Genomic DNA, 16044 nt, shown 5'->3' with positions numbered 1-16044 from the left:
GGACATGAATGAAATGACTTAGCATGCACATACAGGCACATAATAGGCACATATATGCATATATATTATATATATATACACACATGCACATATAAAGTGGACAAAGGATTTGACTAGACATTTGACGTACATATACACACATACACACACATATATATGTGTACATATGTGTGTGTATGCACATATATATGAAAAGTAGGCAAAGAATTTGATTAGACATTTCTCCAAAGAAGATATTCAAATGCCCAGTAAGCACTATAAAGATGCTCAACATCAAAACTGTGATGAGCTACCACTTCACATCCCATAGGATCCTAACATATTTTTAAATGGACAATAATTATTGGTGAAAATGTGGAGAAATTGAACTCTTGGGCATTGCTAGTGAAAATATAAAATGATAAAGCTTCTGTGGAAATGGCTGTAATGGTAGTTCCTCAAAAAGTTAAACATAACTGTCATCTGACTCAGCAGTTCTGCTCCTAGGTATATATTTAAGAGAACTGACAACATGTGTTCACACAGATATGTGTGAACAAATTCTAACTTTATTCAAAATAACCAAAAAGTATAAACAACCCAAATATCCATTAATTGAGGAATGGATAAATGTAGTATATCCATAAAATGGAATATTATTCAGACATAAAAAGCAATGAAATACTATTACATGCTACAACATGTTTAAAGATTGGAGATTTTATGCTTCATGAAAAAAGCCAGACACACTGGCATATACTTTATGATTCTAAACATTCAGAATAAGCATATCCCTAGGGTCAGAAAGCAGATTAGTGATTGTCAGGGGTTACAAAGGAGATAGGAATTGGGACTAACTGCTCATAGGTACAGAGTTTCTTCCTGTGATGATAAAAATATTCTAGGATTAGATTTTGGTGATAGTTGCACAACATTGTGAATACAGAAAACCACAGAAGTGTATACTTTAAAATGGTGAATTTATTTTATATGAATTATATCTTAATGTAAAATATGGAAAGCAGGTATACTCAAAGATAAAGATGTTATGAAAGAGACTGATATTATGAAGGAATTCCAGTCATAAAGGGTGTGGAATAATTTGGTATCCCCAAAACCCCCTGTGACTGATAGACAATTTTGTCTATTCTGTGGCTTTCAGAGAATCAAGAAAAAGGCTCCGTGGTGTGGTTTTTTACAACTTAACAAGAAAAATCAGTCATTAGGTAGATGATCCTCTGCTCAGAGTCAGGGAATGTCTTTAGAGATACAATGCAAATTGAGATGATAAAACTACATTACCTCCACTGAGGAAATTACCTGCAGTTCAGAAATAGCAGAGAAGTCAGAAAACTAATATAGAGTAGGGGTAAGACTGATGGGGTGTGATTTTTCTTTTTTAATGTACAGTTCAGTGGCAGTTTTCCCTAGATTTTGTGCTAAAATAAGAGCATTTTCACACATTTTAATTGCTGTGTGATAACAACAGTGTGAACTCCATCCACAAACATTTATTATCTACTTAATTTTGCTCTAATTTCAGTATAGCAAGCATTCACCTTATAAGTGGAAGTAACTGTCCATTTAGTAAAAAGAAATCCCTTCTCACATTGCTAAGCCTGTTGTACATTTCTATAATAAAAGATTAATAACAAATGGCCTTTTATATTTTTCCATTTTTAACTTGAATTTATAGAATACTATTTGCAAAGTAGCATCTTTATGAACTGGAACCCTAATTGCTCCTTAAACATTCATAAAGAATATTTCAAAATTGTAGAAGTTAAGGTTTTACAATATTCCAGGATTAAAATATCAGGATTTTATATGAGACTTTTTTTGCTTTTATAAAGCTGTTTTATACGGGGACTTTCTTGATGATGCAGTGGTTAAGAATCCTCCTTGCAATAAAGGGTTCATGGGTTCAATCCCTGGTTGGGGAGCTGAGATCCCACATGCCACAGAGCAGCTAAGCCCACACACCGCAATGACTGAAGCCTGTGGCTCGGGAACCCAGACGCTGCAACTAGAGAGTCTGTGTGCTGCAGTGAAAGATCCTGTGTGCTGAGACCAAGACCTGACACGGCCAAAGAAATAAATAAATATACTTGTAAAAACTATAGTACTTGATTCTGTAATGTTCATGATAAACAATACAGAACTGTCTTTGAGGCACATTTTAAAAATGATTTATACTACTTGATAGCTATCTAAATTGTTTGATTATTTTCCAGATCTGTCATTTACTTCATCATTTATAGTGATGCAACAGGACATAGAGGAATGGATAAAAACATTGGCGAGCAACTCAATAAAGCTTATGAAGCCTTTCGACAGGCATGCATGGATAGAGATTCTGCAGTAAAGGAACTACAGCAGAAGGTATGTGGTTTTAGTTGAAAGTTGTTATTTATCCTGGTGAATGGAATTTGAATCTTTTGCAATGGAAAAAATATTTTTAGAACTAAAGAAAGAACTTCTTGAAGAACTAAAATGCAGGGATATATTAACAGATAAAATTTGAAGTTTTTATTTGCTAACTTTTTAAAGAATATTGTGTGACCTATGGAAAGAATTCAAGATAATTGTATTGAGGAAAGATAAGTATGTTATCTTCCATAAATAATTTTTAAGTAAAATGACAAACTAAAAGTCAGAGTATCACTATCTCATCTAGTTTTTTTGTTCATTTTTTTCATATTGTTACTTGGCTGACTGGAAGACTATACAGATTTTAAAATGTCCTGGAACTAAATTTGTTATTAATTTATTCTTTAACTATAAGTTAAAAATAAACTATTATTTCAGTGAAATCTTTAATGTCTTACCAGAAGTTTCAGCTTTTTAAAATACTCCTGTTCACATAAAATTTCTGCTTAGTGTTTGCAGTTTCTAAAGAAAGTAAATTGGAAGAAAAGTATATTCAGGCAAAAATTACCTGGTTAAGTAGTTCCTAGGCATGTCTGTTAATGATCCTTGATAAGGTTTTCACCAACCTACAGTAAAATGAGAAAAATAAGAATAAGGTAATGAACTTCCTATAATGCTAAATTTATTCCATTTAAAATTCTATCCTTTATTCTGATACTGTTTCTATGTTTCTGTACTATCAGAATAAAGAGCAAAATTTTATCAACATACCCATTTGTCAAATGATGATCATAGAGTTTTTGTTTTTGTTTTTGTTTTTTGCTTAGTTAGTATCATTACTTAGTGTTTTGGGAGTCCCCAGTACACCCAGAGATTCTGCAGTTCTCTAAAAGGATTCACAGGACTTAGTACAACTGTCATATTCAGAGCTAAGGTTTATTACAGAGACTAGTAAAGAAACACAGCCAGATCATTAATGGAAAAAGACACCAGGTGGAGTCTAGAGGAATCCATGTGCGGGTTTCCTATACTCTTTCCCTTCTGTGAGGAGTCATACAGAGTGCACCCTCTCTCCAGCTTCCAGAAGTTCCCCCAGCATATATGCAGTGCTTTGGCACAGGGAACTCCATTTGTGACTCAAGAGCTTGGGATATTTTTAAGGCTTGGTTACATAGGCACCCTGTGTCAGAAGGAAAGTAGTTATTCACCATAAATCTCATGGTAGTCTAAGTAGGTTGGCACAGCACTTAGAATCTTATCACTTAAGAAATGTTTTCAAAGATTACATTCCCAGATGCCAGTCAAGAGGCCAGCCTTGCAAATAGGTCTCTCTGAAGATAAATAACTTAAGGCCTGCTATGTTAAATTATTCCTGTAAGGCTGTTGAAAGTAGAGGATCTTATGTTGGTTCTCTCAATTAAAAATTTTTTTTTACTCGTCTGGTATTCTGAAGTCTTAAGAAATATGGTAGCCATGGAGTTCTTAGTTTCCTCCATAAGTATAGAAATACGCAATTCCCTTTCTCCTTTCTATTTGATACAGCTACTGTAAAACTAGTGTTATACCTACTGCACTCCATTTCTCAAAAATTAGCATTTTTTTTGTGATTCTCATGTTGATTTACAAAAGAATACTCCCAGTTATGTAGGTAAATTTAATGGTCTAGAGATCTTCAGTAGGTGTGCATAAGAGAAACAGAGATAGGATAATGACAGACACTTTCTCAATTATTGAAGTGAAGTTTAAAATTTGGATTTGTTTTCCTTTCCAATTCATGTATAAGGCATAATCACTTTTTAAAAAGAGTATCAAAAATTCCCAGCTTTTATTCTTATTTTCTCATTAGGTTCATTAAGAAACTTCAACAATGCTGTGCCTATTCTAGGAACATTGGGAAATATAGAATAAGGGAATAGGAATATTGAGATATTCTTGGGGTAAGACAGAGACAGGTATTTCTCTATCTCCTGATCTTTCTGCCCTGGCCAGTAATAAGCAACTGAAAACTCGTATAATTCAATCTCTGCCATGGAAGAAACCTTTATTCACTATGGCACTTATCCTAAAGAGGGGAAAGGAAAATATTTTTTATGTTTCTCAAAAATAGAAGAAAAAATGTTAAACTCTAGACATTGAATTTATTTAAGAGACATTATTGAGTGTCTGCTATGTACTGAGCTCTTAATAAGGTTCTGAGAATACTAAAATAAAATATGGTTTATGTCCTTAAGGACTTTCAATAAGTAAAAAAGATCAGTAGTTATTACTGTAGCATGCTAAGTGCTGTAGTAGAGATCTGTACAGGATAACATGTGAGCACAGTGAAGAGGCACTTAACTCACTCTGGGAGGATCAGGTCATAAGCCTACCACTAAGCCCACCCCTTGAGTCAAGATTAGGAGGAGCTGGGCAAATTAGGAAAGATGGATCCTGAAAGCAGGGGAGAAATATATATAGTAAAAACTCAGAAGTGAGGGCAGTACAGGAAAAGCATCTGTGAAGATAAGATTAGGGCCTTATCATGATGGTTATAACTAAGTAGTTTTGTACTATATTCTTATTCATTCAAAATATATTGAAGGACTTGATATGTGCTTTAGAAAAGTCTTCCTGACAGTGGGATAGAGGATAGATAGGATAGAGAGTAGTGTGGAATTGGCTCAACAAACATACTGGTGCTAAGCAGTGGTGTAAGATCAGGAGTATAAAAATAAGTGGCAACCATCAATTTGCACTTTATTATATATAAGTATATAATTATATACCTGTGCTTAGTCATGTCCGGTGACCCTTCGAACTGTAGCCTGCCAGGGTCTTCTGTCCATGGAGTTTTCCAGGCAAGAATACTAGAGCAGGTTGCCATTTCCTTCTCCAGGGGATTTTCCTAACCCAGGGATCAAACCTTCATCTCCGGTGTCTCCTGCATTGCAGGCAGATTCTTTACCCCTGAGCCATCGGGGAAGCCCACCTGTTAATATACATACATTACATACATCATGAGAAATGCTGCACTGGGTGAAGCACTAGCTGGAATCAAGATTGGCGGGAGAAATATCAGTAACCTCAGATATGCAGATGACACCACCCTTATGGCAGTAAGCAAAAAGAACTAAAGAGCCTCTTGATGAAAGTTAAAGAGGAGAGTGAAAAAGTTGGCTTAAAACCCTGCATTTCTTAAAATTCAGAAAACTTAAGATCATGGCATCTGGTCCCATCAGTTCATGGCGAATAGATGGGGAAACAATGGAAACAGTGACAGACTTTATTTGGGGGGGCTCCAAAATCACTGCAGATGGTGACTGCAGCCATGAAATTAAAAGACGCTTGTTCCTTGGAAGAAAAGTTATGACCAACCTAGACAGCATATTAAAAAGCAGAGACATTACTTTGCCAACAAAGGTCTATCTAGTCAAAGCTACAGTTTTTCCAGTAGTCATGTACGGATGTGAGATTTGGACTATAAAGAATGCTGAGCGCCAAAGAATTGATGCTTTAGAACTGTGGTGTTGGAGAAGACTCTTGAGAGTCCCTTGGACTGCAAGGAGATCCAACCAGTCCATCCTAAAGGAAATCAGTCCTGAATATTCATTGGAAGGACTGATGCTGAAGCTGAAACTCCAATACTTTGGCCACCTGATGCGAAGAACTGACTCATTGGAAAAGAGCCTGATGCTGGGAAAGATTGAAAGCGGGAGGAGAAGGGGATGGCAGAGGATGAGATGGTTGGATGGCATCACTGACTTAATGGACGTGAGTTTGAATAAGCTCCTGGAGGTGCTGATAGACAAGGAAGCCTGGCATGCTACAGTCCATAGGGTCACAAAGAGTCAGACACAACTGAGTGAATGAACTGAACTGAATATTACATTTCAGTTTACTAAAGAAAAATCAATGGCAATCATTTGGTTACGTCTGGGACATACAGGTGAAAATGTCCTGAATTGGAGATTATAGATACAGATTATAGAACAACAATTTCATTATAGTCCCGAGTGTGTACATTTCCGAATTATAATGTGTAGGGTGAAGGGATATTTGAAGAACAGAAAAGGAAGAGGAAGAAAATATGGCCAACCAGTTGGTTGCTAGAGATTCAGAAATAGGTTAAGGAGTTTACTCTGAACATGAAGAAACACACATTCCTCTGAGAATTGGAGGGTACAAGAGAGAAAAATAGCTGCAAAGGAAAATAAGTTTGTATGGAAGAAGTGGAGATGGCAGGAAGTTTAAAGGAATTATCATGTATTACTTATATCTGGAATCCAAAAAAAGTCAAACCTGTTAAAAAAAAAAAAAAAACAGTAAAATGGTGGTTACTTGGGAGACAGAGAGAGGCAGAGAAGATTGATGTTGTTTAAATTTATAACAAGTAGTAAATAAGCCATGGATATCTAATGCATGTTATAATGATATAAACAGTAATATTGTATAATTATTTAATGTGTTAAGTATGACTACAACAATAGTATTACAAAATAAATGTATCAAAGTAACTCACTATGCACCTCAAACTTACATAATATTATATGTCAAATTTATTCAATTTAAAAAATCAAACAAAAAAAGAGTGGATTTTCTTATGAGAGTCCGTTTTTTTCCTGTGAAATACAAGATAAGATCATCTACTGAGTGAAATGATTTTAGGATAGTCTGAAAGTGATAATAAAGACTTGAAAGCTTCAGTTAAGTGAGAGAAGAAAAATGTGGCCTCCAGCCTTTATCATGAAGTTTTGGTGGTGTCAATCAATGTTTGCTGGTTATTCTTTCAGCAGCTTTCTTGATGTAGAAGTAATTGGATGGCCAGATCCAAGATTAAGAGATTGTAGAGTTAAAGTGAAAGAATTTTGGTTAGGTGACCAGAAAGTACATACAAAAGCAATTGAAGTTATGTGCTTTGAGATATAAGCTAAAATCAGAAAGAAGCTAATCCAGGAGGAGTCTAAGACTAAGAACAAAAAGAGGGTTTATGGATGAATTGTTCATGAAGCGAGAGGACAGATACAGAGGGAGTAGAAGAATGTGAGTTCAAAGGATGGATTATTGTCGTTGAGCGAAGATTGATGTTTAGTATCATCTGTTTTCATAATGAGCCATGAAAGTGGATAGCTGGAATGAGATTGAGGAATTCAGGAAACTCTTAAATGAAGACTAGAGCACTTCTCCTAGAATGGTAGTAGATTTAAGAACATTTAGAGTGATATTGTGAAGGAAAGAGCAAAAATTCCTGAATATAAGGAAGTGACTAGTGTCTTGGAAGATAACTGTTTTGAGGAGAGACTGGTATAATTAAAATACCTTGTGAATAGCTTTTTGCCTAAGTTTAAAGGAATAATGGCCCAGAAGTGGCAATAATGAAGCAAATGACTTACCTTTTTGTTCTCCTGCATCTAACTCCATTGCCCAATCCCTGTTTGACATAACACTAGACAGCTTTATATGAGGGGGGTTACAGAGGCATCTATAATTATTAGGAGACAACGTAATTATTCCCATTTTAACGTGAGATGCTAGACTTGCTAAAATTCAACTTTATTGGCCATTACATTGAAATAAGTACAATGAAATAAGAGTTTAGAAATTTGATCACATTCATTACTTTTTTAAAAAATGAACATTTTTCCAAAACATTTTTGTGAGAAAACATTTATACGTCCTTTTGACATTTTTTGGATTTTATTTTATGGAGCATTTATTTTTTTTAATTATAGACTCAAATGTACCAAGTGTAAATCACTAATTTCTCCTTATCTGTCTACTCTCAGAAGTGAGATTGAACTTTGAAAAGTTCAAGCAAGTTGGGTATTCTCCTTTCATAATCTTTAGTAATAAGATATATACACATTCTCAAACTTGTAGTATGAGAAGATAAGAACAAATATCACTTCCAAGATTTTTAGCCTGGATAAATGGAAGATTGATGATACAGGCACAGAAAAAAGAGAGTGCTGATTTTGATAAAGGAAGTTACTTGGTTTTATCTGATATTTTGAGTTCAAGAATTAGAAGATCATTGGGGAAAATTATCAGCAGACTATTGAGTTATGGGTCTTTGAAGTAAAGTACCAATTGAAAGTACAAATTTAGGAATCATCTTTGTAGAGATGATACTTGGAGTGATAGGAGAAGGACGTACTAAGAAAGAGGAGCAAAGGAAGAAGGGAAGCAAGAAAATAACCTTGGAGAAGTCGCCTGGCCTTCTGAAAAGGCCCCAGGAGCTGTACTCTGAGTGACCTTGGCTGTGCTTCCGAACGTTAAGCTTAAAATAATTGGTCTGTTGAGTGACATCAGCAAGGTGACAAAGTAGGAAGTTCCACTCCCCTGATTCTCCACGAAAACATCAAATAAACAGACTGAAAAAAATTTTCTAGGAATTTTGGAAATCAGTCTGTGATGTATGGCAACAAAGCAAACACTTAGTCAAAAAAAACCTACCTTGAAAATAGAGAAAATTTAACAGCATTTTACTCACCCTTGACCCACCTCATCCCCAGTATGGCATTGTTCATTTGGAAGGAAGCAGCCTAGTTCCTGATTCCCTCAGGAGGGAAGAAAGGAAGAAGCAAAGTGGAACATTTTTGAAACATCCTGGCCAGTCTGTGGACTACCCAAGGGACTGTTTTCTGTCTTAATCTGAATTGAAGCTTGGAGTTGGGAATGACTGCATAGTTTAGGTCTCAGACTGGCAACTCTGGAAAGCAGTGGTGGGCATCATAACATATGGAAACTGCAGGGAGGGGATTGCAGTGAACACGTGGTGCAAGAGATGTGGGAAAAGGAATATAATGGAACATCTGAGGGCCCGAGCAGACACTTCCAAACAGCCAGGAAAAATCAAGAGGGAAAAAATCACAGAGAACCAAACAGGATACATACCCAGAAGATACTTGAGAAAACCTTAAACCTTTACCCTGGACTAATGTCAAGGTTAAAGGACCTGCTAATTAGTGAAGATCATCCACACGAGGTTGCAGGTCAAACACCCAGTTTTCAACCATAGCAAAGCATTAAAAAAAATGAGAATGTGGCCCTTTCAAAGGAGAAAAATAAATTCCCAGAAGCAGCCCCTGAAGAAATACATGCATCAGATTTACTAGACAAAGACTTTCAAAGAATTGTTGTTAACATGCTCAAAGAGCTAACAACGTAAGGCAGAATCAAAGAGCTTAAGTAAATCAGGAAAGCAATAATATGAACAAAATGAGAAAATAAAAATTTTACCCTAGAGGTTCAAGAATATACTTGAACAAGCAGAGAAAGAATCAGTGAGCTGAAAGACGTAATTTGAAAGATTGGAATCCAAGGAACAAAAAGAAAAAAAGAATAACAAAAAGTTAGCAAAGCCTAAGGGAATTACAGGACACTATCAAGTACAGCAATATGCACTATGGGAGAAGAGAGATTCTTTTGAAGAAGTAGATTATTAAATAAAGCTTCTCAAATTTGAGGAACTCTATATATATGCATATATATATATAAATCCAAGAAGCTCAACAGACTTCATGTAGGGTAAATCTAAAGAGCCCTACATCAAGACAAATTGTAATCAAACTGTTGAAAGACAGATATAGAATCTGGAAAGCCTCAGGAGGAAAGGGACTCGTGTACAAGGAAGCACCACTAAGGCTGTCAGTGGATTTGTCAACAAAAAGCTTGCAGACCAGAGGGCAATGCTATGTTGTATTTAAGTATTAAAGGTGGGGGGAACAACTATTAACCAAGGATTTTATATCTGGCAAGACTGTCCTTCAGAACTGAGGGAGACATTAAAATATTCCTAGACAAACAAAAGTAGAAGGAGTTCATTACCCCTAGACCTGACCTATAAGAAGTTCTAAGGAATGCCCAAGTTGGAGTGGAAAGGTACTAGAGAGTAACTTGAAGCCAGGTGAAAATATAGAACCCTTTGGGAAAGGTAAATAATAGACAAATATAAATATCAGTATTGTAATTTTGGTTTGTAGCTCTGCTTTTTATTTTCTACAGCCAGATTTAGAACAAGATATAAAGATAATTTTAAGTCTATATTAATGGGTTTACAATATATAAAGATGTAATTTGTGACATCAGTAACAAAGTGGTGTGCAGAGCTAGAAAATCTGAATAGGCCAATACCTAGTAAAGAAATTGAAGCAGTTACCAAAAAGTTTACAAAAAGAAAGCCCAGGACTTAATGGCTTCGCTGGTGCTTTCTACCAAACATTCAAAGAATTAACACCAGTCCTTCTCACACTCTTTCAAAAATTTGATCAAAGTAGAGTATTTCCTAACTCAATTCTATGAGGCCAGCATTACTCTAATTTCAAAGCCAGACAAAGGCACTACAAGAAAACTACAGGCTGATATCCCTTATCAACAGTGATGCAGAAATCCTCAACAAAATACTAGCAAACCAAATTCAACAGTGTGTTAAAAGGATTATACACCTAAACCAGTTATACACCTTATTCCTACATTGCAAGAATGGTCAAATCAGTGAACATAATACACCACTCTAACAGAATGAAGAGGGGGACAAAAGCGCAGGATCATCTCCATTGATGCAGAAGAATTTACAAAATTCAACACCTTTTTTTTTTTAATGTAAAAACACTCAACAAACAGACATTATGCAACTATTACAATATATTAAAGGCTATATGTGACTGTTTATAATAGCCAGGACATGGAAGCAACCTAGATGTCAGTCAGCAGATGAATGGATAAGAAAGCTGTGGTACATAAACACAATATGTATTCAGCCATTAAAAAGAATACATTTGAATCAGTTCTGATGAGGTGGATGAAACTGGAGCCTATTATACAGAGTGAAGTAAGCCAGAAAGAAAAACACCAATACAGTATACTAACATATATATTTAAAAGCAGAGACATTACTTTGCCAGCAAAGGTCCGTCTAGTCAAGGCTATGGTTTTTCCAGTGGTCATGTATGGATGCAAGAGTTGGACTATGAAGAAAGCTGAGCACCGAAGAATTGATGCTTTTGAATTGTGGTGTTGGAGAAGAGTCTTGAGAATCTCTTGGACTGCAAGGAGATCCAACCAGTCCATTCTGAAGATCAGCCCTGGGATTTCTTTGGAAGGAATGATGCTAAAGCTGAAACTCCAGTACTTTGACTACCTCATGCGAAGAGTTGACTCATTGGAAAAGACTCTGATGCTGGGAGGGATTGGGGGCAGGAGGAAAAGGGGACGACAGGATGAGATGGCTGAATGGCATCACTGACTCGATGGACGTGAGTTTGAGTGAACTCCGGGAAATGGTGATGGACAGGAAGGCCTGGCATGCTGCGATTCATGGGGTCATAAAGAGTTGGACACAGCTGAGCAACTGAACTGAACTGAACACATATATATGAAATTTAGAAAGATGGTAGCGATAACCCTATATGCAAGACAGCAAAAGAGACACAGAGGTATAGAACAGTATTTTGGGCTCTGTGGGAGAAGATGAGGGTGGGATGATCTGAGAGAATAGCATTGAAACATGTATATTACATATATATGAAACAGATCGCCAGTCCAGGTTTAATGTATGAGACAGGGTGCTCAGGGCTGGTCCACTGGGATGACCCAGAGGGATGGGATGGGGAGGGAGGTGGGTGGGAGGGTTCAGGATGGGGAACACATGTACACCCATGGTTGATTCATGTCAATGTATGGCAAAAACCACTACAATATGGTAAAGTAATTAGCCTCCAACTAAAATAAATAAATTTTTAAAAAAAGAAAAAAATCTTGGCTTCTAGTGAACAGCCAGCCACTTGCTTCAGGCTATAAATAACCAGTTTAAAAAGAAATAAATAAAGGCTATGTGTGAAAAAACCGCATCTAACATAATACTCCATGGTGAAAGACTGAAAACTTTATTTTTCTGAGATAAGGAACAAGACAAAGATGTACACGTCCACTACTTTTATTCAACATAGCACTGTAAGCCCTATCTAAAGCAGTCAGGCAAGAAAAATATCTAAATTGGAAAGGGAGAAGAAAAATTATCTCTCTCTGTTTGCCGATTTCTGTATCCTATGTATAGAAAACCCTAAAGATTCCATCAAACTGTTAGAAGTAATAAATTCAGCAAATTTATAAGATATAAAATAAACACACAAAAATCAACTGCACTGCTATACATTAACATTAAACAAGCTGAAAAGGAAATTAAGAAAATTCCATTTACAACAGTATCAAAATCAATAATATACTTAGGAATCGACTTAACCAGGTAGGCAACAGACTTATACGCTGAAAACTACAAAATGTTGCTGAAAGAAATTTTAAAAAGAGGGAGTTCCCTAATGGGTAGAATTCCAAGCTTTCACTGCCGTGGCCCAGGTCCAGTCCCAGCTCAGGGAACTGAGATTTCACGAGCTACATGGTGTACTCAAAAAAAGAAAAGAACATTTGGGGGAAAGTCTGTGTTCATGGGTTGGACGCTTACCTTTCACCATATACAAATCAACCTAAACCTGCTCAAAGACCTAAATGCAAGAGCCAGTACTGTAAAGCTCTTAGAAGAAATCATAGGGGAAAGGCTTCATGACATTGGATTTGGGAGAGGGTTCTTAGCTATGGGCTTCCCTCATAGCTCAGTTGTTAAAGAATCCGCCTGCAATGCAGGAGACCCCAGTTTGATTCCTGGGTCAGGAAGATCTGCTGGAAAAGGGATAGGCTACCCACTCCAGTATTCTTGGGCTTCCCTTGTGGCTCAGCTGGTAAAGAATCCGCCTGCAATGCAGGAGACCTGGGTTCGATCCCTGGGTTGGGAAGATCCCCTGGAGAAGGAAAAGGCTACCCACTCCAGTTTTCTGGCCTGGAGAATTCCGTGGACTGTGTAGTCCACGGGGTCGCAAAGAGTCGGACACTAGTGAGTGACCTTCACTTTCACTTTCTTAGCTATGACACCAGAAGCACAGACAGCAAGAGGAAAATTATTAAGTTGGACTTCATCAAAATTAAAACCTTTGTGCATCAAAAGACACTATCAATAGAGTGAAAGGCAACCCAAGGAATGTGGGGAGATAATTGCAAAAATGTATCTGATGAAGGGTTGATACTTAGAGTGTATAAAGAACTATGCTCAAAAACAACAAAAAACAACCTAGTTAAAAAATCAACCAAGGACATGAATAGACATTCTCCAAAGAAGTTATACAAATGACCAATAAGCACATGAAAAGATGCTCAACATCATTTTTCAATCACTCAGCCATCGAGTCCAGCTCTTTACGATGCTAATGACTGTGGTCCGCCAGGCTGCTCTGTCCGTGAGACTTTCCAGGCATGAATACTAGAGTAGGTTGCCATTTCTTCCTCCAGGGGCTCTTCCCAACCCAGGGATTGAACCTGTGTCTCCTGCATTGGCAGGCAGATTCTTTATACCACTGAGTCACCCTGGAAAGTGAAAGTGAAAGTTGCTTGGTCGTGTCCGGCTCTTTGTGACCCCATGGACTATGCAATCCAATGGAATTCTCCAGGAGAATTGGTCCAATCCATGGAATTGTATATGGTGAAAGGTAAGGGTCCAACCCATGAACACAATCCAATTCCATGGTCCAATCCATGGAATTCTCCAAGCCAGAAAACTGGAGTAGGTAGCCTTTTCCTTCTCCAGGGGATCTTTCCAAGCCAGGGATTGAACCCAGGTCTCCCACATTGCATGCGGATTCTTTACCAGCTGAACCACAAGGGAAGCCCAAGAATACTGGAGTGGGTAGCCTACCTGGGAAGCCATCATTAATTTGACATCATTAGGGAAATGCAAGTTGAAATCACTGTGCTTAGTCGCTCAGTCGTGTTCTGACTCCTTGTGACCCCATGAACTGTAGCCCACCAGGCTCCTCTGTCCCTGGGATTCTCCAGGCAAGAAAACTGGAGTTGGTTGCCATGCCGTCCTCCAGGGGATCTTCCCAACCCAGGGATCGAACTCAGGTCTCCCCATTGCAGGCGGATTCTTTACCATATGAGCCACCAGGGAAGCCCAAGAATACTGGAGTGGGTAGCCTAACCCTCTGCAGGGGATCTTCCCAACCCAGGGACTGAATCAAGGTCTCCTGCATTGCAGGCAGATTCTTTACCAACTGAGCTACCAGGAAAGCCCTGAAACCACACTAATCCCATTCCCATTGGGATGGCTATTATAAGAAATAAAAAAAAAAAGTATTGGTGAGGATGTAGGGAAATTAGAACTCTTGTACATTGCTGATGGGAATGTAAAATGGTGTATCAACTGTGAAAGATAAATGATGTTTCTTCAAAACAAAACATAGGATTATTACCATATAGTCTAGCAATTCCACTTCTGGATAGATACCCAAATGAACTGAAAGCAAGGATTCAAAGAGATATTTGTATGCCTATGTTTGTAGCAGCCTTATTTACAGTGGTCATAAGGTAGAAGGAACTCAAGTCCCCCTCAGTGGATAAATAGATAAACAAAATATACATACATTGTGTATGGTCCTGCTGCTGCTGCTAAGTCGCGTCAGTCGTGTCCAACTCTGTGCAACCCCATAGACGGCAGCCCACCAGGCTCCCCCATCCCTGGGATTCTCCAGGCAAGAACACTGGAGTGGGTTGCCATTTCCTTCTCCAATGCATGAAAGTGAAAAGTGAAAGTGAAGTCGCTCAGTCATGTCCAACTCTTCACGACCCCATGGACTGTAGCCCATCAGGCTCCTCCGTCCATGGGATTTTCCAGGCAAAAGTACTGGAGTGGGGTGCCATTGCCTTCTCCTACATTTTGTATATGTATATACAATATGCAAAAAGACTATATATATATATAGAGAGAGAGAGAGAGAGAGAATGGATAGAATAGTTGGCTTCAAAGAGACAGAAAGTAGAGTGGTTCCTAGAGGCTGAGGGAAGGGAGTGGGGAATTCATGTTGAAAAGGACAGCATTTCAGTTGGGGAAAATGAAAAAGCCCTGGAAATGGATGGTAGTGATGCTTGTAGAACAGTGTGACTGTACTTAATGCCACAGAACTATACACTTAAAAATGATTAAAATGGCAAATTTTATATGCTATATTTATTTTACCAAACTTAAAATCTATTACTAAAAATTTAGCGTAGGTTCTTTATGTTTTACTGCTATTCACCTGTCATTCATTAGTTTATACTTGCCCACCCTTTACCACTCAGCTGTCCGCACTCCAGGCCAGTTCTTCTCACAGTGTTTCTTCTAGTTCACTTCAGTTTAAGATTCAGAAGCTCCTCTGTGAAAAGTCAGTGTGCTACATCCATTTTAGAACATTCTGTCAAGCAGAGACATCCGAGTATTCCAAATCAATAAAGGAGACAAAGACAAATAAGACAGGTAAGTGATTTTTTAAAAATATTACTAGCTAAAATTACAAAAGCAGCACATGCTTATTGAAAAAAATGCAGATAATCTAAGATATACAGAGTATAAAGTGATGGTCCTCTCCCTCTTTCCCAGAGGTAACCACTGATAATAACATACCTTTATCCTTTCAGAATATGTGAATCATATCTTTTCAAAAATGGAGTTGTGCTAATTTGAAAAAGGTTTTAAAATTTTAAAACTATGTTTATCTTCACCATCATCATCACTAAGATTTATTGAGGCTTATGTTTGGCAAAGTGTTACAGTCATCTCATTTAATTATTATATGGCTCTTATGAGTCAGTTGTTATTTAAAATTTTCAAATGAAACTGAAGTTCAAAAAGGT

At 37.4% G+C, this 16044-nt stretch overlaps 1 protein-coding gene across 6 annotated transcripts in view; it reads left to right on the top strand.

The window, feature by feature from the left end:
* The window catches only part of TANK (TRAF family member associated NFKB activator), a 96095-nt gene that overhangs the window by 40986 nt on the left and 39065 nt on the right, over window positions 1–16044 (top strand). For all 6 annotated transcript variants that reach the window (XM_061436937.1, XM_061436948.1, XM_061436956.1 and 3 more), the window contains exon 2: window positions 2214–2361. In XM_061436937.1, coding sequence (XP_061292921.1) covers window positions 2263–2361 — 99 coding nt within the window. In that variant the 5' untranslated portion in view covers window positions 2214–2262. The remainder of the gene's footprint in view (window positions 1–2213; window positions 2362–16044) is intronic.

Source organism: Bos javanicus, chromosome 2 (assembly GCF_032452875.1).
Source record: "Bos javanicus breed banteng chromosome 2, ARS-OSU_banteng_1.0, whole genome shotgun sequence".
Lineage (NCBI taxonomy): Eukaryota > Metazoa > Chordata > Mammalia > Artiodactyla > Bovidae > Bos > Bos javanicus.
Note: the sequence above shows the minus strand (reverse complement) of the source record. Positions and strands in the feature narration are given on the sequence as shown.